General features: G+C 55.5%; 1 protein-coding gene across 6 annotated transcripts in view; it reads right to left on the bottom strand.

Annotated features, from left to right (window-relative positions):
- The window catches only part of SUSD4 (sushi domain containing 4), a 419536-nt gene that overhangs the window by 193079 nt on the left and 199395 nt on the right, over nucleotides 1-27062 (bottom strand). The window contains exons 1-2 of one of the 6 annotated variants that reach the window (XM_085612985.1): nucleotides 7750-7859; nucleotides 6758-6899 (exon numbers count right to left, since the gene is read on the bottom strand). The exons of 1 other annotated variant lie outside the window; for it this stretch is intronic. In XM_085612985.1, coding sequence (XP_085469111.1) covers nucleotides 6758-6863 — 106 coding nt within the window. In that variant the 5' untranslated portion in view covers nucleotides 6864-6899; nucleotides 7750-7859. Of the gene's footprint in view, nucleotides 1-6757; nucleotides 6900-7354; nucleotides 7554-7636; nucleotides 7860-27062 lie in introns of those variants that run through there. 4 more of the 6 variants (XM_085612986.1, XM_085612983.1, XM_085612984.1 and 1 more) reach the window with 4 other exon arrangements.

Here is a 27062-nt window from a genome sequence, read left to right on the forward strand (position 1 = left end):
ATGTTTTCCTGGCCTGCTTTGAGCTTGGCGATGTCATCTTTGCTTCTCCATCCTCCACTTTCCAAACACACTGCCCCTTTCCTAACCTCCTGCACACGTACAGGAGTTTGGAAGGCTGACTCCCCCTTCATCACCTTATGCGGCTTCTTGACTAGCACCCAATCTCCCTGTTCCACGTCCTTTGCTTTGGCTCTATTCACAGTATCAGCGTATCGTTTGGCACACTCTTGCTTGGCCATGATACGCTCCCTGACTCTCAGCGTCTTCTCTTGCACACCCTCCGTGTCTTCTCGTACATCATACCATTCGTTGTATTTGGGAGTAAGCTCACTGGTGCACCTTCTCCCCCTCATCAAATAGAAAGGTGTGTGGCCTGTAACAGCATTTGGGGTGTTATGGTAAGTGTGCACCTTGTCCGCAAGAAACATCTTGACATCCAAATTGGACGCAATGGCTAGCTGAATTCCTTCTTTGAGGAACCTGTTCATCCTTTCCACCTGCCCATTGCTCTTCGGGCTGTACAATGGAGTCTTCTCCTGCTTGATCCCTGAGTGGGTGAGAAAATCCGTCATCTTCCTGGATACAAGCTGTGTGCCGTTATCAGAAACCATGACCTTCGGTTGCCCTTCCTGAGCGAAAATTTTCCGTAAAACTTGAATCACCCGGTCCGTGGTAACTTCTCGGACAAACTTGTACTGTATCCACTTGGAGTAGTAGTCGGTGATCACGATGAGAAATCTGCAGTCCTCCGGCAGCAACGAGAACGGACCCGCGAAGTCGATGGCAACCTTGCTCCATGGGCCAGCCGGAATCTCTACCCTCTGCAGTTCCCCTCTGCTGGTCTTCCAATGCTTGTCCGCCTTCAGACACTGCTCGCATCTGTCTATGAAGTCGCAGACATCGCTGGTCATCCCCGGCCACCAGTAGTACATTTTCAGTAGATTCTTGGTCGCGGTGCCGCCAGGGTGACCCTTGTGGGCAATCCTTATCAGCTTGCTCCTGAGGCCTTCCGGAGGAACGAACAGCTCGTGCCGTTTCAAGAAACCATTCTCGAGAGTGAGTTCCGCACTCACCTGCTGGAAGCTTCGGAGCGAACCGTGTAAGTTCCGAACAGGAGGACAATGGGATGTCATGTGACCCATCACGGTGCGGAGAACCACGTCCTTCTCCTGAGAAGCGAGCCGCTCCTCCTCTGATATGGAACCTTCGCACATCGTTGTGGCATCCACCAGAGCCACCACACACTCTGCATCGTCGAGGGACACATCATCGTCCCCTGTCACGGGCAAGCGGGACAGGCAATCCGCTCTGCAGTTGAGGCCACCCTTGATGTGCCGGATCGTGAAGTGGTATTCCTGAAGCTTGGACAGTAGACGCAGCAGCCGCGAACTGGCCTTCCCATTACCGCGGCCCTCGCCGGCCACCATGTAGATCAGGGGTTTGTGATCCGTGACGATTTCGAACACCTTGCCCCAGAAGTAGTTCTTCAGTTTCTCCACCGCCCAGACACAGGCGAGCGTCTCGCGCTCGATGGTGCTGTAGTGCTTCTCGGCGTCGCTCAAAGAGCGGGATATGAAGGCGATGGTGTTTTCTTTCTGCCCGTGGAACTGGCAGAAAACCGCCCCAATGCCCTTTGCACTGGCATCGACAGTGACCACATTCCGCAAGTCCTTGTTGTAAGGCTGCAGCACCGGAGCCTCTGCGATACCCCTCTTGACGGCCTCGAACGCCGCGTCCTGCTCCGCTGCCCATACGTACTTGACATTCTTCCTCAGCAAGGCCCTCAGTGGCTCCACCGTGGTCGCGTACCCCTGCAGGAACTTCGAATAGTACTCGCTGAGCCCCAGGAAGGACCGCAGGGCGTCCTTGTCGCCAGGGCACGGAGCTTCTCTGATCGCTTTCACCAGGTCCTCCTTGGGAGCAATTCCGTCCGGGGTCAAGACATGCCCCAAGTATTCGATCTTGGTCTCCATAAATTTACATTTGTCTTTGGAGACTGTCATCCCCTTCTCACGCAAGACCTCCAACACCTTGCCCAACACCACCAGGTGCTCCGCTTCGTCCTTGGTGTGAATCAAGATATCGTCCTGGAACGCTTTGACCCCATCCATGTCACAGAACAACAGATCCATCAACTTTTGGAACACCCCCGAAGCAGAGGCGAGTCCGAAAGGCAGCCGGACATACCTGTATGCCCCAAACAGAGTAACAAACGTGGTCAACTTCTTGGAGCCGTCGGTGAGGCAGACCTGGTGGTACGCGGACTTCAGATCAATCAGGGTAAAGAATCGGGACCCGGACGTCGACGCCAAAATGTCCTGAATGTTGGGCAGAGGGTGACAATTGACCAGGATATTGTTATTGAGGGAACGCAGATCCACGCATAGACGGATGTCTCCAGACCTTTTCTTCTTCGATACGACAATTGCGGACACCCATTCCGAAGCACCGGCACCTTCAATCACACCTTCATTCTCCAACTTGTCCAGCACAGCCTTGAGTTCCGCCCTGACAGATAGAGGCACAGTCCTGACCTTGTGCTTGATCGGCATAGCCCCCTCCTTCAGCTGTATGTCGTGCACAAAGCCTTTCACACACCCTACTTCATTTGCGAAGACCGAACTAAATTTTGCAAGGACTCCGGACAACCCACCCGGCTCATCGTCTGCCTGAATGGAATTGACACAGTCAGCTCTGAGGACTATGGGATCCGCCGCCCCTGGGATTAGCATCACTCCCAACTTCGCCAGATCCTTCCATCCCACAAGGCTTCTCCATTTCTCGGCCACGTAAATCTCGGTAGTGATGGCCCTCCCTTTAAAAGTGAGGGTATCGGAAAAATACCCTTTCATCACTATGTCCTGCTCCCCAAACGCTTTCGGATTCACATCCGTCACACGCAATTGCACATCTTGCCACTTCGCATCAAACGTAGTGTCGGAAATCAGGGTAATAGGGGAACCTGAATCAGCAGTAAACGGAAGCTCAACAGAGCCGATCATAACGGAGCCTATGGGCCCCTTCACTCGCCCATCCTCCGCATCATTAGAGAGTACTATATCCCCAAGCGCCTCGAGATCACTTTCGCTCACAGAACTCACTTTCACACTGCTAGCTGACTTCCTGGTCTTGCATACAGCAGCAAAGTGGCCCACCCTCTTGCACTTAGTACACTTCCTGCCAAGCGCAGGGCAAGCCTTACTGTCCGCCAAGTGATCCAGCGCTCCGCACCTGAAGCAAGCGAGCGGCTTCCTACCCGCCCCCTTATCATTCGCCCCTCTGTCAGGAGGCCTCTGGGCGGACTTGCTTCTGTCCTGCACATAAAACACATTGGCAGCGTGGCTAGTATTAACAAGTTCCTTTGCGGACACCAGTTATCTCTCGATGGCCTTCGCAATCGCCACCACCTCCTGCAGCGTAGGATCACGGCATGTCAGTAATCGTTCCTGCACTTTCTTGGAGTGGCAGTAGAACACCACCTGGTCCCTGATGTAAGTGTCCGTCATGCCCGCAAATTCGCAGTCTTGGGCCAGAACGCGCAAGCAGGCAATATATTCCTCTATAGTCTCCCCTTCATCCTGCTTCCGAAGAGCAAATTTGTGGCGCCCCACCATGATGTTAGTCTCTTCAGCATACTGCAGCTCCAACCTCTTCACCGCCTCCTGGAACACATTGAGCTGAGTGGTAACACCAGGCGGATTCACGTACACGGGCAAACTGTCGAAGACCTCTTGCCCCGCCTTCCCCAGCAGTCCAAACAACAGCGCCTTCTTCCGCTCCGCCGCGTACCCTGCGCCATCAATGGAGACAATATAGTTCTCGAAAGCCCTCAACCAGCTCTTCCACTTCATGCACGGCTTGCCGGGAACCTCCAAGAAGAGAGGCGGAACACAGATGTTGCCACCATGCGCCATCGTGAGCGACGCACACTCCCCACAGACGTGGCGCGGAAGGCAGGCACCCCCACGCAGCGGCAGCACCCCAGGCCTGGCAGAACGTGAGCACAAAGGAGGAGCACCAAGCAGGGCGCAAGCACCGCTGGGCGAGACCCCGAAGCAACAGAAAGTACCTGGCACTCAGGGCCGGAGACAGCAGCTTGCAGGAAGGCCAGAGGGGGGGGGGGAGGAGCGCCAGCACCGAAACGTCCCGGGAACAGCACCAGCAGGCAGGAGCACGTGGCCAGAAGACGGTCGAGGCAGGCAGCAAAGCGGGAACTAGAGGCTGCAGGGAGGGGCTTCAGCAGCAGACACCCACGTGGGAGGGCTCCGCTTCAACCGGCAAGGACAGCAGGGCATGGAGAGACACTCGTGGGCCCAGCTTCCAGAACCCTCGTCGCCATTTGTTGTGCCGAGAATAACAGGGAGGACGCTGGTGTAGGTAAGATAACAGCGTGTAGATTTATTGATGAAACATCCACATTTAAGTTATATTTCAGGGCCCACGAGGAGCGGCGATGTCCGCTCGCCGCCAACGCTCTCCTTCGAATGTCTCGTCCACCTCCGCGTCACGGAGCCGCCCGTCCTGATAGGACGGGGCGTCACGTGACACAGACGGCAACGAGACACTCGTCTCTATGCTTCAGGAACACTAGAACGTACAACACACTTGCATAACTAAATACTTATAAGGTCCCAAAAGTGAGACCTATTGGCTATGCCAAGCGGCCGTGCGGCCACGAAAGTGATCGCGATCACGATCAAACATCAAAGCGGCCGTGCGGCCGCGAAAGTGAAAGTAATTGCGGTAAAGCGCAGCGCGCGCGCCCGCGCACGTGCACTGTACCTCTAGGCTGGCCTGCTAGCACTTTTTAGAGCCCTCTCAATAAGTCTCGCCAGACCAGCGCATGCGCTGGGTCAGGCGAGACCTAAAAACTGGGATACCAGCTACTCACAATACACCATAATGGGGACATTCATGTCCCACAGCTTTGAATTAATGAATAACTGTAACCTGAAGACAGACTTGAAACACACAAGAATGACTTAAAAACAAGCTAATGAATGGAAAGAAAAAGCACAGACAAGGTGACGCGTGGGCCATTAGTCATGGGGGCACAAGTGCAGTTCTTTTTAAGCAGCTGTGAGCCTGTGAGATGGAAAATGCTGTCTCTCATAGAGCGAGAGAATCAACAGCTGAAGTGGTCTGGACCATTGGCCCATGCTATATGCTGTGGTGGGTGGAAGCAAAATGTGACTGACAGCTGAAAAGACCAATTGATAAAAAGGGCCGACCCAAAGCTCTTTTGTTTATGTGTCATTTTTTAATGTATGTATTATTTTGATTACATGAATTTGGCAAGGCAGCTTTAGCTGTCTGTGGGCCAGGCTGAGGAGCATTCTGAAAAAAATGTAACTATGGCCTTAATGTAAATTTGACCAAGTGATGACAACAGGTGCAGCAACTAACTTTAAAGTTGATGGTGAAGATGCAACTGTTGGGGGTAGCTTGTCATCTGGGTTCACCATGAATAATGAAGGGTCCAGCAGTCAAGACATGATCAAGTCAAGACTGCAGATTAACACTGGACAGTTGTGTGATGAGAGACTTGAAAAATATTCTAAAATGCAATGATATATACACATAAGAACAAAAGTTAGAATTGTGCAAGAGATGGTATTCCCATGACAACGTGTGGATGGCAAAGTAAGACAAAGAAACAGGACTGGAAGAGCATTAATGCCTTTGAACTGTGGTGTTGGAAGAGACTTCTAAGAATACAATGGACAGCCTTTGAATCAATGTAGAACTTTCCTTTGAAGTGGACATGACCAGATTGAAGCTCTCATACTCTGGGCATGCCCCGTGAAAACCTAATTCTCTGGACATGTCTGTGAAGCTTGGGAAAGGTTGACAGAAAAAGAGAGAGCGCAACCAGTGGAAATGAGGATGGCCACAATCATGACAGCAGTGAGTGTCCCACTGAGAAGTCTGAAGCACCAAATATCCCTCTGTGTGGTCTCCAAGAACCATCGTCAACGTGGTACCCAACAAGCAACAAGCCAGACTTTAAAAGAGTAACTTCCCTACTCTCGTGGAGAACAGTGTAGGATGTTAAACCTGTGCGGCTGTCCCATGAAATCGCTTATGTACATCAACTTACTTCCTTCACCTTGCCAGAGGCGCTTGTGTACAAAGAAGGAGGAGTAAGGCCTGTGCTTACAATGAGGACGTTTGCACTGCCAGGGTTCTACAGACACCACCGAGGCCACCACATGCTAGTGAGCACTAGACTGCCACCAGGAGCATCAAATATGGGCCCTCTCCCGGGACAGGGATTGGCAGTAGGTTACTTCATCTAAGTCCCCAAAATGCATTGCTTGGATCCTGCCCGGGTGGCTCTAAACAATTCGGCTCAGAGTATGATAAATAAAGGATGCTCGGCTCTGCGTCTGTAGCCTCCGGGACTGCACGGGGGTGTAGCTGCAATGGTGCAGCAGGTACAGTGGCACGGGGTCTCCAGGGTATGAGGGACCCAATGAACCCTTATTACTCCTCAATGTTACAACCTAACCAACAGTCAGAAGGCCAGTGTTCTTTCTTTCATTTGGGTCCGGGGCCTTGCTTGTACATTACTGTGTACAGTTCCTTTACACCGCGCGTTAGTAATTGTGCAGTAACGAGACACAAACAAGAGCACTTGAACCTGGCTTCCTGTCTGGTGGTGGGGGGGGGGGGCATATTATCTGCCTTTTTCACATAGGTTCACTGCAAGCACCGCGCTCGTTATTTCTCAACGGCTGCGAGCAGGGGTACTCACAAGGGGAGGCGCGTGCAGGGCCCAGGCTCAGCGCGAGGTGCAGGCTCAGCAGCAGGGCGCCGGGGGAGGGGCCTCCTCCTCTTCTGGACCTCATTCCATGACACATTGTCAGCAGCAGGGGGCATCCGGGGGCTGCTATTGTCTGCAAGAGAAGAGCAGCGCCGTAAGCGTCGCCGTCTGACTGCCGGTCCCGAGAGGCGGCGCGTCACCTTGACAGGATCCTCCGCTGCCCGGGGGCTGTCATTGTTTGACAGAGGCTGCTCTCCTGACAGGAAACCAAGCACAGGCAGGACTTCCCTCCCTCAGCTCTGCCTGCAGCCTCCCTCGCATGCACACACACACTCACCTCTGGGACGCATCTTTTCTCTGACTGCGCCCCTCTCGCACCCTGGCGCACGCGAGGGCTTAGCGGTATCCACCTGGGGATGCACGAGCCCTGCCATTTAACCTGACCCAGGGTCCCCCATACATCTATTGTGCATGCAGAATTCCTGCTGTTCAAACCACGTATCTCTCACACGTCTGCTACACATCTGCTTGCATACATCAACACTGCTACTACCTCTCGTGTATATACAGTGCATGCAAGATTCCTACCTTAAAAACCCCTGGGCGTCCTCCACAGATATTGAGCATGCATGCACCACGTCGTGCAAGCCACTGGTCTTCACCCCCTGCAGCATGCATAAACTCCGTCGTGCGTGCAAACTCCTTGGCCATCCCATCTTCTCTTGTGCACGCAATACCCACCCCGTTTTCCCATACATAGTTCATTCAAGCGATCTGCCATGTATCCCCCTTCCCCTGTCTCCTAGAGCACTACAGTGCATAGACGAGCCCCGCCGCATAGCTCCTGGTATCTCCTGTGCATGCACATACCTTTGTATTGAAAGTACAACCCTTTACAAGCCCGTATTCCCCCTCAGCGTTCGTGTGCATGCCGGAGCGCGTGCATTCGCCCCTTACAGCTGGAAGCCTGCTTTCCGGGTTACCTGTTCAGAGTAGACAGACCCCAGAGCAGCCGCCGGTGCACGGCCTCAGTGCGCGAGCCGGGGCCCTCCCCCTTCTCACGTTGGACCTGGGATCTGAGGTGCGCATGCGCGAACGCACACCTGTCGGTGACCAACACCAAATAGGGTCACCGGGGGCTCTCTCGAGTCGCGCGCTTTCACCTGTGAGTGCGTGCGGCGTTCACCAGGGGCCCCCTCCCCCTTCGCCAGTTACCTCTACAGCACATCTCCTCTGGGGTGAGCCGAGCGCGCGCCCACCGCCAAGGACGGAGCATCCTCTGGGCGCTGCCGGGGGATCCGGTTCAGTGCCTGCGGCTTCAGCAGCCGAGCTGCTGCGAAGGGCTGACTCAGCCGCAGATGTTTGAAGGGCGGTGATTGAGTACCGTTAAATGAGATAACAAACTTGAATTACAACTCTTAGAAACATCAGAATTGGGGTATAAACAACTATGACCTCGATGTTAAGATATGAGGAAGAAATTACCCAGAGGAAACGCATTTCTTTGAGATTTAAGAAATGGGCCATTTGGAGTGTTTTGTGGCTGCTTCGCAGGTGCGTGTAGGGAGGGGCCTAGCAGGCGAGCGCATACATGATAGACACTTCACTCATTTATTACGGTCGCGGGCGTGCCTCGAGCATAGTACCCCCAGGGGCACCCCGCTGTCCTCCCTCCCCCATAGTAGGTTACCCAAATGACACACACAAGACAGTTGGTGTTGGGTAACAATGCTGCAGGTTTATTACATAATTCCAGAATATGTAATGGGTGGGTTATCTTACGGGCGATCCAAGGGTAGGCAACCAACTGGGTCGCCTGCCCGCCTGATGAGCCGGGCAGTGCGGGAGCGATGCCCGCTGATGCTGCCATCCATGTGATTCTTTCTACGATCACGTGCCGTTGGTAACTTCTACTCAAGCCCCCCTATCGGGGCGGAGCGTCGCTTAGCAAGCCCCCGGTTGTTCAGGCCCACAACCGCCCGCAGGACTAGTGGGGTGCCGGCACGGCTTCCGTGACCCTCCCATGAGGCTCCTCGGTTTTGTCTCAGGCACCCCCAATGGTGCAGCGCAGAGGTACCCTTTGTACCGGCCTGCTTCCAGATCGCCCTGTAACTCCGCCTGCAAAGAAAAAAGAAAACATTACAACGCTCAGAACCCCCCCCCCCCCCACCCAACGCCTATGCCGGGTAAGCGGTAGGGAGGGAAATGGCGAGGTGGGCGACAAAGAGGTCGCCAGGAGGGTGGGGGAAGGCTAAATAGCCTCCCCCTCACACCAGGGCCAGGAAGTGACACGCATTGCGCGTCACTTCCAGCCAGCCCGAGGAGGGGGGCTACGGTCTGCATCCCCGCCCCCCCGTGGGAGGGGTGACCGGTGCCCCGGGGGCACTAAGGCGCCGACCGCCAATAGGCCCCCTGCGGGGGCCGCGGTCAGCGGCATAGTACCCCCAGGGGCACCCCGCTGTCCCCCCTCCCCCATAGTAGGTTACCCAAATGACACACACAAGACAGTTGGTGTTGGGTAACAATGCTGCAGGTTTATTACATAATTCCAGAATATGTAATGGGTGGGTTATCTTACGGGCGATCCAAGGGCAGGCAACCAACTGGGTCACCTGCCCGTCTGATGAGCCGGGCAGTGCGGGAGCGATGCCCGCTGATGCTGCCATCCATGTGATTCTTTCTACGATCACGTGCCATTGGTAACTTCTACTCACGCCCCCCTATCGGGGCGGAGCGTCGCTTAGCAAGCCCCCGGTTGTTCAGGCCCACAACCGCCTGCAGGACTAGTGGGGCGCCGACACGGTTTCCGGGACCCTCCCATGAGGCTCCTCGGTTTTGGCTCAGGCACCCCCAATGGTGCCGCGCAGAGGTACCCTTTGTACCGGCCTGCTTCCAGATCGCCCTGTAACTCCGCCACAGCCCTGGAGGCGGCTCACCGTCGCAGCCAGGGCCCCCCACCAACCCGCTATAGTCTTACCTGCAACCTCTCCTGACTAGGGCTTCCTGCAACTAACTAGAAGGGAACCATCCCTGCAGAAAGAAGAGTTTGAAATTTTGCCATCATCTTATGACACTTTGCAGCGCTAGCGGGACTCAGACCCTTGTTCTGTGAGATCCTTTACAACCACAGGCACCAGACTACCAGTGAGCTATAGCTCCTGGTGTTGTGGATGGCCCCATCTATGTCCCCAAAGCCCTAGACGCTATCCTGGGTCGGATAGAGTCTGCTGAAATAAAGGACCCGTTGGGCCTGTGAAGATGTACCAAGAACTATTCGGCCCCTTGCGGGAAAGTTACACCTCTACACAATTCAAGGCCTGCCCGCGTTGGCTATTTTGGCGAGAAGGGTTTACTTAACCTTTGGACTGTCCTCTCTGATTGCTAAACCTGGAGCACAGGAGTGCTCCTAGCTGCCAGCGCGTGACCATGGGCAAGGGGCAACTCCTGCCCCTGCCCACCATCCCTTATGGGAATTATGCCCCCACAGATCCCTCAGTGATGAAACCCCCTAGGCATACCAGCTTCGGGAATCTGTCTGGCTTAAGCATTGCGCGCTGTCTTTAAAGTTCAAGCATTGAGGATTGACTAAGTCCTACTTCGCCCCTCCCATCATGCTCCCCAGTAGTAGGGTGGCAGGGGGTGCCCCCCCCCCCACAAAACCAGAGCATCCCCAGCGGTGCCAAATTCCTGCTCCGTTGAAGCAGAGATTTAGTGCACCCTGGGTGTGACAAATGTTCTATTGACATAATGTCCCCTTGTGTTTGCCCCACTGACACCCCAGTTATTGGGACAGCAGCACCATATGTTGGCCGGCAGCGCCCCTTGAGCGCGGAAAAGTGTCCGTAAACCAGGATCCCAGTCTCCTGCAGCTGCAGTACGCGACCAGTTATTCCGTTGGGGGATACCCTCAACCGCAATGGTCCTCTAGACATTAAGAAACCCTATTTTACCTGGGCCTATCTCCAAATGATGGTAGTTTCACCCAGCTATGGAACCTATTTACTTGTTTTGCTACTCGGCCCCGTTATGGGTAGGCCTCAGAGTTAGGGCAACGCGCGTGCTCCCAGGGCACGGTGCTGCTGGAGAGCAGATGTCTGTTACCCACACGCTGATACTTTATCTGTTGCTAAATGCCCTACCGCTGGAAGTTTCCCCAGAACCGTAGACTTCGTGTTCCCACTTAGATTGATCCCATCGCCTGGGGGGAACTGTTGGAGGGAGGACCACCGGGGAGTCGGAGGGACTACTCCGGGGCACCTTCCTACCGCAAAGTTATAGCCGAGCGCCGCTGAGAAGCCTCCTAGGAGAGGTCCTTCTCCTATGATCGTACTAGGCCCAGTAACACCACCACACAGGACTCCGTATCAGTTGCTTATCTTGGTTCTTTATATAAAAAGGAGCACGTTCAATATTTACAGTGGGATCGAGTGATCCAGTAAGAGTCTCAATGTCCTTGGGGGAATAGGGTAGCGGGACAGTCTTAGTACCAGCCAGGTACGGGAGGGCTCTGCGCCAGACCTTGGGTGCTGGTCTCAGAGCGGCTCGGACGTGGAGAGCCGCGACGGCGTCAGCAAGGCTCGGGTGGTAGTTCCGCTTGGGTCGAGCCGCGACACAGTCAGCAGGGCTCCGGTGGTAGGTCCGCTTCGGTCGAGCCGCGACGAGGCCAGCTGGGCTCTGATGGTACGTTTCAACAAGGTCGGGCCGCGACAGCGTCAGCAGGGCCCCAAAGGTTCGTGAAGGTCTTGTAAGCACGATGGAGCCGCGACGTCGTCAGCAGGGCTCAGAGGGTAGTTTCAGGAAGAGTCTTTCTCCGTAGGGTCAGCCGCGATCCGATCAGCAGGGCTCTTGACTCCGGGATACAACTGTCGTCTTGTTGCCGGGTTGCCCCAGATATAGGTCTGGAGCCCTTTGATGTCCGGACCCTTGCACCCAGGAGGGCGGAGAGGCCGGGTAGGGCGCGGCCATACGCCCAGCAGGAGAGGCGCCAGGCCCCAGAGAGCTGTGGGGCGATCGCACCTAGGTGTGGAAGGACGGTTGGGGGTCCCATCGATACTGCCCTCCGCCGGGAGTGGGAAGGGCTCACGTGGTATCCCCCGGGCCAGGGGTTGGCGCCTCGATGTCGGGCCTCGCTGGGACCGAGGCCGGGTAGAGCAGGGTCACGTAGGTGGTCACGTGGAGTGACGTATAATCCAAAATGGAGGAGCCCCGAGGTGCATGGGACCTCGTGCGGCTTAGCGAGGGGGAACAGGACCACGCCACGAGGCCGGCTCCAACACGCGTCCCCCCCAGCTGGAGGCAGGGAGAGTCACCCATCTCCTTGGGGGTTCTCCTCGCCGAGGCGGAAGAATCTGGACAGGCCGTCAGCATTGGCGTGGTCGTTGCCGGGCCGGTGTTCCACGGTGAAGTCCATCCCTTGCAGCGAGATGGACCATCGCAACAACTTGGGGTTCTCGCCCCGCATTTGCATGAGCCACCGCAAGGGCCGGTGGTCAGTCTGGACCCTGAAGTGGGTGCCGAAAAGGTAGGGCCGGAGCTTCTTGAGAGCCCATACCACAGCGAAGGCCTCCCGCTCGATGGTGCTCCACCTCTGTTCTCGTGGCAGCAGCCGGCGGCTGATAAAGGCCACAGGTCGGTCGAGGCCCTCGGCGTCCATCTGGGAGAGGACCGCCCCGACCCCGTACTCTGATGCGTCGGTCTGCACCACAAATTCCTTGCTGTAGTCAGGGGCCTGTAGCACCGGGGCAGCACACATGGCCGCCTTGAGGGCTTCAAAAGCGGTCTGACAGCGGGGCGTCCAGTGCACCACCTTGGGCTGTTTCTTGGAAGTGAGCTCCGTAAGGGGGCCCACGATGCTGCCATAATCTTTAATAAATCGCCGGTAGTAGCCTGTGAGGCCTAAGAAGGCCCGGACAGCGGTTTGGGTTGCGGGGGGCTCCCACGCCTGGATGGCATCGACCTTTAACTGGAGGGGCGCTACCTGGCCACTCCCCACCTGGTGGCCCAGATAGGTCACAGATCCTTGACCGATCTGGCACTTGCTGGCCTTAATTGTGAGCCCTGCCCTTTGGAGAGCGGCCAGGACTTCTCCGAGGTGTCCTAGGTGCGCAGCCCAATGGTCGCTGAAGACTGCAATGTCGTCGAGGTAGGCCGCGCTGAAGGCTTCTAGCCCGGCCAGGACCTTGTTCACCAGCCTCTGAAAGGTCGCTGGGGCGTTCTTCATACCGAAGGGTATCACCCGAAAGTGGTAGTGCCCATCGGGGGTGGAAAAGGCGGATCGTTCCTGGGCGCCGGGAGTGAGCTTGATCTGCCAGTACCCAGCGGTGAGATCAAAGGTGCTTAGGTAGCGGGCGGCCCCTAAGCGGTCGATCAGCTCGTCTGCCCGTGGCAGGGGGTGGGCATCGGTCTTGGTGACTGCGTTCAGGCCCGGGTAGTCTACACAAAATCTGAGTTCCGGAGAAGTGCCGGGGGCGGCGGCCTTCGGCACCAAGACCACCGGGCTGGCCCACGGGCTGTCTGAGCGCTCGATGACCCCGAGGGCGAGCATCTTGGCGACCTCGGTCTGTATGCAGGCTCGGACTCGGTCAGGTACTCTGTAGGCGCGGTGTCGCACAAGGGGGCTGTCCCCGGTATCCACGTCGTGGACGCACCAGGGGGTCACCCCGGGCGTGAGAGAGAAGAGGGGAGCGAAGGGTTGCAGCAGCCTCCGGCAGTCATGGCGCTGTTCTGGGGTCAGCGTGGCGGAGAGGTGGACGCCCTCCAAGGAGCCGTCTTGGCCCGAGGACCCCAGGAGGTCTGGTAGGGGCTCGGAGTCGCTTTCGCCCCCATCGTCAGTAGCCAGCAGCAGGCTTAGTTCAGTTTGGGCAAAGTGGGGCTTGAGCCGGTTGGCGTGTAGGACCCGGAGGGGGTTCCTCGGGGACTCCATGTCGACCAGGTAGGTGACGGGGCTCTTCCTCTCAACCACCTTGAAGGGCCCGGTCCACTTGTCCTGCAGGGCGCAGGGGTCCACGGGTGACATGACCCAGACTTGCTGGCCCGGCTCGAACTCGATGGTCGAGGCATTTGCGTCATACCAGCGCTTCATGTCTTCCTGGCTGGCTTCGAGGTTGGCTTCTGCCAGGGCCCAGAACTTCCGAGTCTGGTTCCGCAGGGTCAGGAGGTACCGGTAGACGTCGGGGGGGGGCATCTTGGGCGTTCGCCTCCCAGCCCTCCATGACCAGGCTGAGGGGCCCTCGGACGGGGTGCCCATACAACAGTTCGAAGGGGCTGAAGCCCAGGGATTTCTGTGGTACCTCTCGATAGGCGAACAGGAGGCAGGGCAGCAGGACATCCCACCTCCTCCTCAGGGGCTCTTCCAGGCCCTTGATCATCCCTTTTAGGGTTCTGTTGAACCGCTCAACCAGTCCGTTCCCCTGGGGGTGGTAAGGGGTGGTGAATCTGTAGGTGACCCCACATTGTTGCCAGAGGAATCTCATGTACTTTGAAATAAAGTTCGTACCCCTGTCGCTCACCACTTCTCGGGGGAACCCCACCCTGGAGAAGATGCCCATCAGGGCCCGGCCCACCACTGGAGCTGTCACAGTGCGGAGTGGGATGGCCTCGGGGTATCGGGTGGCGTGGTCGACCAGTACCAGGATGAAGCGGTGTCCCAGGGCGGTTCGGGGGTCGAGGGGCCCCACGATGTCGATCACCACTCGTTCGAACGGGGTGTGGACGGCTGGAAATGGTTGGAGGGGGGCTTTAACTCGACCCCCAGTCTTTCCGCTAGCCTGGCAGGTCTGGCAGGACCGGCAGTGGTGGTCCACGTCTCTCCGCATTCGGGGCCAATAGAAATGGGTCACTAGGCGGCTGTAAGTCTTGTCCCGCCCGAGGTGTCCGGCGAGGGGCACGTCATGTGCCAGGTTCAGGAGGAACTCCCGGAACCGGAGGGGAACCACCAACACCCGGCCGGCTCCCAGTTCGGCGACTTTCTGCTCGCTATATAGTAAGTCATTGTCCCAATAGACCCAGTGGGTTCCCGTGGGGTCCCCCGAGGCCTGGGCGGCCGCTTGCTGTCGGGCCCCCTCGAGGGACAGGCAGGCCTTCTGTTTTTGCTGGAATTGTTCGCGGGTGGGGCCCCCATCGTGGCGCCACTGGGCCAGCTCGGGGATCTCGCTGAGGGAGGCGGCCTCGTCGGGAGAAAGTTCGGATGGCCCGGCCTCATCGTCGGGTTCCTCCGTGCCGGAGGAGGGTGATAGTTCTGGGCCCGTAGGCTTGTCGGTGGCCGCGGCAGCGGCTGGTTGGGCGGTCATGGACCGGGTGGTGGCGCAGGCCCACTCGGGCAGCCCTAGCATCCCCAGATGCTCTCGGCGCTCCACCTGGGCCCAGGGGGAGCTCTCTAGGTCATTCCCCAGGAGGCAGTCCACGGGGGCGTCGTCGCGGACAGTCACTTTTAGGGTGCCGGACACTCCTCCCCACTCGAAGGGGATCCTGGCCATCCGGCACATGCTTTCGGTGTTGTCCGCGGTCCGGACAGGGCATAGGACATGTGGCAGGATTTGTTCGGGGGTCACTAGGTGGCAGCAGACAGCGGTCACGCTGGCCCCAGTGTCCCGGAGGGCTTCGGCCCGTCGTCCATTGATGGTGACCCACTGCTGGTACTTCTGGGTGTTGCTGGGGATGGCCGCTCGGGGCACCATTTCTCGGGAGCCCAGGCATACGAGCGACATGGCAGCTGGTTCCCACTCGGGGGATCCGTCGTCGCGGTTTTCCTCCCCGTCCTCTCCTTCCCCCAGGGCTGCGGCGGCTATTTGTCGGGGAGGGGGCCCAGCGGTCCCATTCCGTCGGTTCACGGGGCAGGCCGGGTCGCTCGCATAGTGGCCGGTCTGCTGGCAGCCGAAGCAGGTCACTGGTGGTCGGGGTCCAGGCCGGGCGATGGGGGTCCCCCTTCGGCCCAGGGTCGGGGACGTGTGGTTGGCGGCTTGGCCTCGTGGCGGGCTTCTGGGCGGTCCGGCCGGGAATTCTCGACTGCGGTGGGACCCTTCTCCTCCACCCCGCTGGCGAGGAGGTCCCGTGGTACTCCGTTGGTAGTCCCCCACGGGGTTCCGGGGGACCCGGGTGTTGACCCATCGGTCTGCTTCGGCGGCAAGCTTCCGGGGCTCGGTCAGCTTACTGTCCAGGAGGTGTTGCCTTAGTTCCACAAAGCAGTTGTTGGCGAGGTGCTCCCAGACAATGAGGTCGAACAGTTCATTGTACGAGGTGACCTTGCTCCCTTTTATCCACCCTTCAAAGGCCCGGCTGAAGAAGTCCACGTACTCGACCCATGTGGTACTGGGGAGCTTCTTGCAGTCCTGGAAGCGCTGCCGGTACATCTCGGCTGATAGTCCGTAGCGGGTGAGTAGGGCTTCTTTCATGTGGTCGTAGGAGGTCATCACTGCGTCGGGGAGTTGCAGCAGGGTATCACGGCCCTCGCTGAGGAACCTCCCCCATAGGCCGGCACCCCAATCCTTCCGGGGTACCCGATGGGAGGTCATGGCTACCTCGTAGGCTCGGAACCACTGCTGGATGTCGTCGTTATTGTAGTATTCCTTGACGACATCCTTGGGGATATGAACCTTTGGCTTGGTCAGTGGCAGAGCGTCCCGGGTCCCGGGGGTGCTGGTCTCCCCCGTTTTGGATTTCAGTTCGAGTTCTTTGAGGCTCCTCTCGTGCTCGAGGGTTAGCCGTCTCTCTTCGAGTTCCCGATGCCGTTTCTTTTCTTCGATTTCCTCTTGCAGCCGTAGTTGCTCCAAGGCTATTTTCTTCTCCGCCAGTTGGAGCTCGCCATCCAGCCGGAGTCGTGCGAGGTCCATTTCGTGTGCCTGGACCCTCTCCCGTTCTCGTATTTCTTCGTGGGATAGGCTGGCTTCGGGGATGCCTCGCCCCCCATCTGTCGGGGTTGTGGTCGGCAGGTTTTCGTCCCGGGCCGAGGTCCCTTCGGTGCGGGGTGGAGTGGCCTCGGCTTCTGCCCAGGCTTTCAGGGCTTTCTGCATTTCTTCCTTGGTGCCCAATCCTGTGGTTGGGATCCCTTTGTCCTTGCAGAATTGTTTTAGTTCTTTGTGGGTGTATTCTTCCAGCTTTTCCAGCTGGAAGGTTGCGGCCACGGTTGCTTCTTGGCCGTCCATGGTTCCCTTTTTTCTTTTTCCGTCTGGTTAGGTGGTGGGTGCGTTACTTGCCTGTACGATTGCGTCTGGCTCGGATCCCGTCGCTGGCCACCAAATGTTGGAGGGAGGACCACCGGGGAGTCGGAGGGACTACTCCGGGGCACCTTCCTACCGCAAAGTTATAGCCGAGCGCCGCTGAGAAGCCTCCTAGGAGAGGTCCTTCTCCTATGATCGTACTAGGCCCAGTAACACCACCACACAGGACTCCGTATCAGTTGCTTATCTTGGTTCTTTATATAAAAAGGAGCACGTTCAATATTTACAGTGGGATCGAGTGATCCAGTAAGAGTCTCAATGTCCTTGGGGGAATAGGGTAGCGGGACAGTCTTAGTACCAGCCAGGTACGGGAGGGCTCTGCGCCAGACCTTGGGTGCTGGTCTCAGAGCGGCTCGGACGTGGAGAGCCGTGACGGCGTCAGCAAGGCTCGGGTGGTAGTTCCGCTTGGGTCGAGCCGCGACACAGTCAGCAGGGCTCCGGTGGTAGGTCCGCTTCGGTCGAGCCGCGACGAGGTCAGCTGGGCTCTGATGGTACGTTTCAACAAGGTCGGGCCGCGACAGCGTCAGCAGGGCCCCAAAGGTTCGTGAAGGTCTTGTAAGCACGATGGAGCCGCGACGTCGTCAGCAGGGCTCAGAGGGTAGTTTCAGGAAGAGTCTTTCTCCGTAGGGTCAGCTGCGATCCGATCAGCAGGGCTCTTGACTCCGGGATACAACTGTCGTCTTGTTGCCGGGTCGCCCCAGATATAGGTCTGGAGCCCTTTGATGTCCGGACCCTTGCGCCCAGGAGGGCGGAGAGGCCGGGTAGGGCACGGCCAGACGCCCAGCAGGAGAGGCGCCAGGCCCCAGAGAGCTGTGGGGCGATCGCACCTAGGTGTGGAAGGACGGTTGGGGGTCCCATCGATACTGCCCTCCGCCGGGAGTGGGAAGGGCTCACGTGGTATCCCCCGGGCCAGGGGTTGGCGCCTCGATGTCGGGCCTCGCTGGGACCGAGGCCGGGTAGAGCAGGGTCACGTAGGTGGTCACGTGGAGTGACGTATAATCCAAAATGGAGGAGCCCCGAGGTGCATGGGACCTCGTGCGGCTTAGCGAGGGGGAACAGGACCACGCCACGAGGCCGGCTCCAACAGGAACCCAGTGGTGGCAGGACCTGCATGGTAACTCCACCCCTGCGTAGCTGTCGCTTATTTGTGACGCCGAAGCAGGAGATGCCCCCTTAGTCTCGAGTTCTAACCCCTAGAGGATAACCTTGGGGGCAGACAAGTCTGTGGAAACCAACCGTAAACTTTGGTGCAACTACCGGCCCTATTCTGAATGTTGCGAATGCTGCATGGTCAATAATGCCCTGACGCCATGAGGCTCTACGTGGTGTTTACCAAACTTTTGAACGACCGCACACTTGCTATATAACAACTATACCACCCACAAAACCGCCCTGGCTAAAGCGCGGGTGGATAGGTCTTCATTGAAGCAACCTGAATCTGTCTTTGGTTGCCGGGGAATGCCCCCCAAAGTACCTCTGGACCCATTTCTATATGGTTCCTTCAGCTACTCCTCCTGCAGGCCTAACTCTTGGTTATGGTGCCCAACTCAGTGTGCTGCAGGCTGGTGTTGTGTGTCTTCGCACCTGGGCTTTAAATGTGTATTTCAAGATCACACTACCCCTACAACCCCCAGTGCCGGTGGCTTGACGAGGCTTGTGGGTTAGCCTAGGAGTTTCCCTTCATTGAATAGCAAGCTCGCCCCTGGCATGTACTGCGGGCACAGTGACGCCAATCGGCCAACGTTAAGCTAAGTAACGTGGCATGCGGGTAGTCCCATGCTAATGTTCTCTGCCTGACACCCCCCAGGGCTCTGTGCTTACAGCCTGCCCTCTCTAGAGGCCCCTCTTATTCCCACTGACCTGCACGGATGCTGGGGCGGGGGTCCTGGGAAACAATGACCAACTGAGTGGTCACTTGCAACCCGATCGGGTTGATTGCCCAGACAGAAGTTGTATTGAATAATTGCAACCTACATGGTCCAAGATTTAACTCGGGCGCCATGAGGCGGTCTGGAAGACGGACCGGTGTCCGGTAACTCGGCTTAACAATGAGCTCTCGATGGATTTGAGACAAAGGTACACTCCAAAACCCGAAATAACTACGGTGAGAATAGTTTTATGAAGAAATCCTTGAATGACTCGCTCCTCAAGTGACGGGACAAATACCCTGTCCAGTCACCCCCGAGGCAAGCGTACTGCAAAGCCAGCTGTAGGCCGAGTGACACACACCCACCGACCTAGAGCTGATCATGGCAAGACGTACCTGGAGAACCAGACTGCGCAAAACTAGAAATTGGTATAAGCGCGTGCTTCCACCGCAGACAGTTCTACGGAACCCTGTATACTTATTCAGCTGGCGACAGTGGATTTAAACCAATGCATAATTCCAAGCCTGTTGGGTCATCTCTACTATATACAGGCCGCCCCGGCTCGTGCCAGATCGTCCCCAGCGCCAGGTTGCAATCCGCTCGCGAGCGGCGCACCCGCAACCACTTGGTCAATCACGCCGGTAACCTTGTGCCGTGATTTTGGCCCTAGTGAGGCGCTATGTGGTGACCACTTATTCTTTTGCCGCTATGTCAGTGCGTCCCCGTATTCAATGCGATTGGGGCACTGAGCTACACCCAAATCTACACCCATCTAGTGGCTTAATCCAGGCTTCCCTTAGCATTAGATAATAACTACCATTCTATCTCGGTTGCGTTGCCCTTCCCGACTAGGCACCCACCTGGGTGGCTAGGTTACAGTTAGATATGTGTGATTTCCCCCATATCTGTGCCACTATGAGTGACAGGTGAAGGCGGCCTACATAAGCATGTTGGCGGGGCAGAGTTGCGGTCATAAGTATACCTCTTAGACTGTCGGCAGCGACCCGTGTTTAACCGTTACTGACATGGCAATGACCGTTCTACGTTAGGACTATCCCCACTCTGGTCCGCCCTGCCCAAGGACTGATGCACTTGGGAGCGCGAGGCCGTAAGCAATGGGGGTGGGTGTCAAGACAACAACAACAATGACAAACGACCCAAGCCCCCTTTCAGCAAAAGGTTGGGGACGAGGGACACGTGATGCAATCTGTCAGTATAGTTCGAATTCTCTCGATGGCTCCAACAGTTAACTCCCTAATTGGGACGCACCTCCCCTTGGCATGTGTGGGGGCATCTGCGAAGCCTGAATCCTGTCGTGGCTGCTCCACACATGCAGTAAAATGTGCTGAAAACAATCTTGTGGGACTGTTGTTAACTAGACATACTCATCTATGCATTAATGTTAGTCAACCGTGCCGCACGTGGCAACGAAAATTTATTCCATCCTATCTCCTCCCTATACCACTAATTTCGGGCTTAGTGCTGGTACAGCATCGCCACAGTGCCAACCGGTGGCGTACCATTTGCAACATGGGCAATCCTGAAACTAGTGTCTGTCATGTGTACTAGGAGCGACACCTTCTAGATTCGACATTCAGTCCGCACAGCATGCGGACTCGACCCGAAGGTATTGGAGAGCTGTACATGAGAACTGCCTTTACATTGCATACTCAGGCACAGGGGGAGATTAAGTGATTTGCCCAAAATCACAGGACACGACCTCGAGGCTCGAACCCTGGTTTCCTGCACTAAAGTCGGCGACTGCACATGGTCAGTAATTTCATTTCCTATCCAGGCACGGGGAGGTTAAGCGTTTTTCTCAAAATCACCGGACGCAACCCCGAGGCTCTACCCTGGTTACCAGCACCAAAGCCGCGCTTGCTAGGCAAAGATGTGGCGGTGGCGCGAATATATAATGAATATATATTTGTTATTTTCTTGGCGCACAATCGGCCGGGATATTCCGCATAAGTACCAGTTCAATTACTCCCACATAATTATCTCCCGGCCGCCAAGCATCCTCGGGCTCTGCCTGCACATGCCACACGGGGAGACAAGCAGGCGCGCCGCCTCGGGCCTCGAGTCGGCTGAGCGAGGGGGGGGCGAGGGCAAAATAAATAAGGACGAGGCTTAACACGTGTGCTTGCTTACTTAGTTTAGAGTGGTGGGCCTCCTGACCTGTATGTCGCTGTTCCTTCCGACCTCCGGATAGAACCAGTAACATGCCTACACGCTTTTCCCACTACCCCATTAGGCCCAACCATTGGGGGCCGGCCGCCTTGCATAATGCTGTTTCTGACATTGCATCCAGCCATATGAACAACGTAACGTCGGACCTACGTCAATTAGCACTATTGGATTGTCAATGGTTGTATGTTGCATGAGCTGAAAACGCAGAAACTATGCATGCACACACTCACCGCGTGCAGTTCCTGTGGTGGGGGGGGGGGATCGGGATGCAGGTTACAAAGTGTCACGTGTGGTCAGGATCGGACTGCGCGACCATTGCTGTGAATAGCACTTCTATATCGCGCGAACTCGATCCGAAGGTATAGCAGCGCTGTGCATGAGCACCATATTTACACACATATTCGGGCACGGGAGTGAGATCATGAGCCGCCAGGTCCGCGACCCTCGGGAACCCGTGTGCGCACACCGGCGATGCCTTCTTGAGACACCGGTTGAGGGGGGAAGAAGCATCTGTCCATAGCGCAACTGCGCGCCAGAGTAACTGAGCACCGGACACGAGCACCGTACCACATTAATCAGTTCAGGTGCGGGAGATGTAGTCATGCCCGGGATCACGTAATGAGCACGCGTGCATTGGAGCGCCGGAAAAGTTAACCTAGCAGAGGATGGTTCCGAATGGCGAGGTGGGCGACAAAGAGGTCGCCAGGAGGGTGGGGGAAGGCTAAATAGCCTCCCCCTCACACCAGGGCCAGGAAGTGACACGCATTGCGCGTCACTTCCGGCCAGCCCGAGGAGGGGGGCTCCGGTCTGCATCCCCGCCCCCCCTCCGTGGGAGGGGGTGGGGAGGGGTGACTGGTGCCCCGGGGGCACTAAGGCGCCGACCGCCAATTGGCCCCCTGTGGGGGCCGCGGTCAGCGGCAGTCTCGCGCCCCTGTGTACTCGTGGCAGTGAGGCATGCGTGCAGTCACTACAGGGGTCAAGGGTCCCTCGAGTGGGCCCGGTACCTTACTAACCGCCCCTCCCAACTTCAGTTTAGTTAATCATTTCGACACAACTTCGGGGGCCACACAAAGTCCTTCAGTCGCTGAGTAGGTTATGAATTAGGCCGGTGGTTGTACTGCTGGCTTCTGGGGGGACCAGGCGGACCCCATCTTCTGCTGAAACCGCTGCCTCTGTTGATCTCGCTCTTGCGGTGGCTCTGAGAGGGAGGGAGGGGGGGGGTTTGTCCTCCCGTGTGGGTTCCTTTTGGCGGCAAGCCCTGGGACCTCCTTCTCCCTGTGGCTCCACGACTACTGCTGCTCTGTACCAGGACACCTTCTTGGCTGCTGTTTTCTAGAGGTGGACAAGTCAACAAATTAACAGGGAGAGCTGAGCTCGGATTAGGCCCGGACTGGGACCCAAACCAGCCCTGGTAAATTTGCCTGACCAGCCCCTGTAGGGTGCATAGCGAGTGAACCTGACCACTACAAAAGGGGACTTTCCGTGGTTCTCCCCCCGCCCCCAAGACAATTTGAGAAAATTGTGCTTCCTACAACACATTTATCATTATATATTCAATTGTATTAGGTTTTAAAGCATAGTAAATGATGACCTTCCTGTGCACCAGGATACCACAATCTTTGGTGGGGGTCTTCAAATATACCCTCACTATCACCAACAGTGCCTCTCATGTATCCATAGCTCCTCTCTCACACTTATTCCTTTTGTTTTATAGCACCTGCCATACTGGTGTAGGGTGTTGGAGCACTTTACATCACACACACATACAGGGACAATGAATCATACATGTGTAAATGCGTGTACAGAAAATGTTACATAAGGCAAAGGGGACCACAAGGTGTAGAATTCACTTGTCATCCATACTGTTAGACATTTTTAAAGAGTGCTTGGTCTGGAGAAGCACAAACCCAGGATTCAGAACATAACACAGTGGTTTGGATTGACTTTAATAATAACAATTTATTTCTACGCAAACATTTTTAGCAACGTTAGAATAATGAAAGATTTGGAAAAAAATATAACTTTCTAACCTCTACCATGCAGTTTGTAAGCAGCTCTTTGATGGCAGTTGACAGCTCACTGTGCTAGATTACAATTGTAACTTATGAACGGCACAGTAACAAGAGGATCTCTGTTACAAAAGCAAGCGATGCACATAAAATACTGTTGATATGGATAGTACACATTCTTTGCAGCAGGCATATTAACCCTCTGTGTTAACTTAGATGAGTCAAAACTGCCACTAGACAAGACTCCCATCTCTCTCCAACAGGTTCATTAATCACCAGAGTTATCTTGACAATTTCATTGTTGCTCTAAAAGTACTGGATATACAAGGAACTTTGCAGTGCTTTTAAAACTGCTGCACTGCTACAAAACCAGCCCTCACTAACAACATCGTCCCCCCACCCTTCCATCCGCCCGGGGAAATGCCCGATGGCTGATACGGCCAGTCTGGCCTTGGCTCAGATCTTAGCGCCAGTCCACAAGCCGAGCCCTGAACATATTTGGTATGTAAATCATATAACAAACATCACGTAAAATATGATAAAGTCTCTTCAAAATTCAAAAAAGTGTATTTCTTTAACATGTGGAAGCGTTGGCATTAATAGGGCACATTATAGCACTACTCTGTAAAGTACTTATTAAAAGGGATAGTTTTGTACAACTGGTATTTTGACCTCGCATATTTGAAAGTGCTTTCATGCGCAATAATGAAAAAAGAGTTATGGTGAAATGAAATATTCACCTAGGATCACACAACTTAAGCAGTGAAGCTGTGATTTATCCACATTTTCTGGTTTCACTTTGTAGAAGTCAGCCAGTAAATGGGTATTTACTTGTCTTTCCTTATGTTAAGACTTTGTTTATACCGTTTAGGGCATTTTTGAAAACATAGCACAAACTTGACCCAACGGTTTTTGAGAGCTTTACACGGGCACCAATTACATCACAAAAGGTCACAATCATTGTTTATAGGCATAGAGAGAATAAGTGATTTGCCCAGAATCAAAGGACGTTGAGCTGACGCTGAGACTCGCATTTGGTTCCCCAGTTCCGCAGTCGGCAGCTCTGACTGTAACGCCACATCCTTGATAGAGGGGGGGGGAGGGCAGGCACTATTCACATGAAACCTGAGCGCGTTATGGGCTCAAGGTTTAAAAAGGACCTTGAGCTGAGCCAGAGCGGGTCTTCAGGCTCCAGCCTGGCTTGAGCTTTCAGTGGCTTGCCCACCTCTACTTTTTCCTCCCCTCGGCATGCGGCTACCAGGGTGCCATTACCTGCTGTGATGACTCACTGGCCAGGTTCATAGAGCGTATGAAGTTTCCAGGGTAGCAGTCCCTTATTAGCACTCTGTCTCTTGGGGTTAGGTGGCTGTGGCGTACTTTACTTCTGTGACGCACGTTGTCGTGGTATTGGGCTCTCCGCTTTTGTGTGCTCTCTGGATCATACTCTGGCTCTCCAGCCAGTTCAGGAACTCCTCTGTTAGGGAGTCTCCATCGCTTGGGGAATCCTTGTCATACACAGGGTGTCTTGATAGAAAGTCTGTAGGATTCCTTGATCCCTGTTGATAAACAACCTCGAATTGGCACTGGCGTAACGAAACTTGAGGGGGTCTCACTGCAAAGCACGCGGGGGGGGGGGTTGCGGGCTCAATTAGGCGCTCTGCAGCCAGACTGCTGTGCTGCGGGGGCCTGTGTTACGCCCCTGCGAATTGGTATTGTTGCAGTGGTATGGCCCAGCCTTCAATTCGGGAATGTGGGTGTGAGGCTGTGGCTCTGAATAAGATGACCAGCAGTTGGTGGTCAGTGAATAACCGGTATGGTTGTCCGCACAGGTATAGATGAAAGTGCCCACAGCCCCACTTGATGACGAGGGCTTCCCTCTCAATCTGGTCATACCTTGCCTCAGTGGGCATGAGGGCCTTTCTGGCAAAAGTAATGGGTGCCCACCGCCACAGTGCTTCTACTTGGGTTAGCACTGCCCCAAAGCCGACGGGGTTGGCACCCACCACTAGTTCTGTTGTTTTGTCTGGGTCAAAGCAAGCCATGATTTCTTTGTCTAGTAGCGCTTGTTCGATCGTGTCAAATGACTTGGTTTCCTTTGTGTCTCACCTCCATCGAGTGTCTGTTCTTGAGAGGGCTCTAAGCGGTTCCGCAGGGTTTCAAGGTCAGGAATGAATCGGCCACAGTAGGTAGCCATGCTAGGAAGCTGCGCACTTCTGCGGCATTCTTGGGAGCAAGTGCCTGTTAAATCACTTGGGATTTGCGGGTGTCTACTTCGATTCCTTCTTTAGTGAAAATGTATCCAAAGAACTCAATCTTGGTCTTAAAGAACAAGCATTTCTCTTGCTGGAGGGTGAGGCTATGCTGGCTCAGCCATCTCAGGGTTGCCTGGAGTCGGCGGCACTGCAGGGGCTGTGCTGCATTGGCGTCGTCTACCATGTTGTGCAGCTTGAATCACTGAGCTGCGCCTGGGGCTGAGGACAGAGCAGTGATCTGCACTCGCATTTGAGTACATTATGTTGGCTGTGCTCGTGAGGAGTATCTGTACCTTCTGTCCTTTAGGGCACCTCTTGTTGATCAGGTGTGAGGTGCTTCGTTTTCCCAACTATATCCGGGAATGGCCAGGCTCGGGCTCCCTTTCTTGCTCAGGGCTGATGGGCGCTGCTGTGGCCAGGGCATCAGGGGCCCGGGTCTCATGTTGGGCCTTGCTGCCGATGGGTGCTGAGGGGCCGCCACCATCAGGGCGCGGTCGCCAGGCGGGAGTCTAGGCCGTGTGGGCTATCTTGCAAGAGCTGCTGCATGGACTGCAACCTGCGCATCTGTGGTGGTGGGCTTGCTACAGCGCCGGCTCCGAGTGAGGCTGCTGGAGTCATAGGAGGCGATGCGCGCAGCGATCCAGACCCTCATCGCTTGTGTTGGCTGCCTCGCAGGTGTGTGTCGGGGCCTGGCGGGCAGGTGCATGAATGATAGACACTTCCCTTATCTATTACTGTCACAGGCTGATCCTTGAGTGGTTTTGTGCCCCTTTATTTATACCCCGGGCCACGCCTGGCTGCGGGGTATGCATGCACATCACTACAGGGGGTCAAGGGTCCTTCCAAGTGGCTCACTACAAGCTTCACAAAAAGGTGCACTTCTTTATGTCTGCACGAACATTTGGTTGATTTTTTTGATAATATACATACCAATTGAACCGAATCAGATGGGAGACTCCCGCTTTTTGAAGCAAAAAACTGCTTTACTTTAGCTGTCGCTGGCCCGAAATTGTCCCTGCTTCAATAGAAGTCAATAGAGAAAATCAATTCCCCCGATTGTTTTTTAAAAATCTCCCACTACCCTGTTCTAAAATGTTGGCATGTATGCGATAGTGCAGAAATTAACGTGACCTCCAAGTTCTTCAAGAGGGAAGTCATTGGACAGTGAGTGGGAGCGAGTGACTTTGGATATAAAAGGGACTTTTGCAGGAGAGATGAAGGTTCTGCTGGTAGGACAAACAGGGCACAGCATTACTAGAACAAAGGGAGAAGGAAACGAATTGGATGAACAAAAATAGCTCTACATGGAAACCATTTTGCTAATGTTGTGCCGATTTTGTGCGCTGCTAGTGTGCCAGCTGTATATTTGCAAAGCGGACAAATCACCTTGGAGGGTATGCTGGCACTGTAGCAGAAGCTGTATGGGCGGAGCCAGGGTAGAGGCTAGGTGAAGAGCCAGGGCTTCAGTTTCTTGCAGAATCCAAGAACTTACCAGGAGACTCAGATGTGCAGGAGCAGGTCATTCCACGCTTTAGGAGAGAGTTAGGCGAAGGTACAACCATCAGATCTGGTTCTGCGTATGCATGGGTGTGGGGGAGGGTGTTGCACGAGTAGAAGTCCAGTTGAGCAGAGGTGTCTGGTAGGTTTGTGGAAGTTTATACAGTTGTTGAGGTAGGTGAGGAGGTTGAAGAATGCTCGTTTGTGGTTTGGGTGCCAGTGAAGCTTCTTCAGATGCAGGTTGATGTGAGTGCGGGGAAAGAGTC

The sequence above is a fragment of the Triturus cristatus genome, chromosome 6 (assembly GCF_964204655.1).
Source record: "Triturus cristatus chromosome 6, aTriCri1.1, whole genome shotgun sequence".
NCBI classification, from domain to species: domain Eukaryota; kingdom Metazoa; phylum Chordata; class Amphibia; order Caudata; family Salamandridae; genus Triturus; species Triturus cristatus.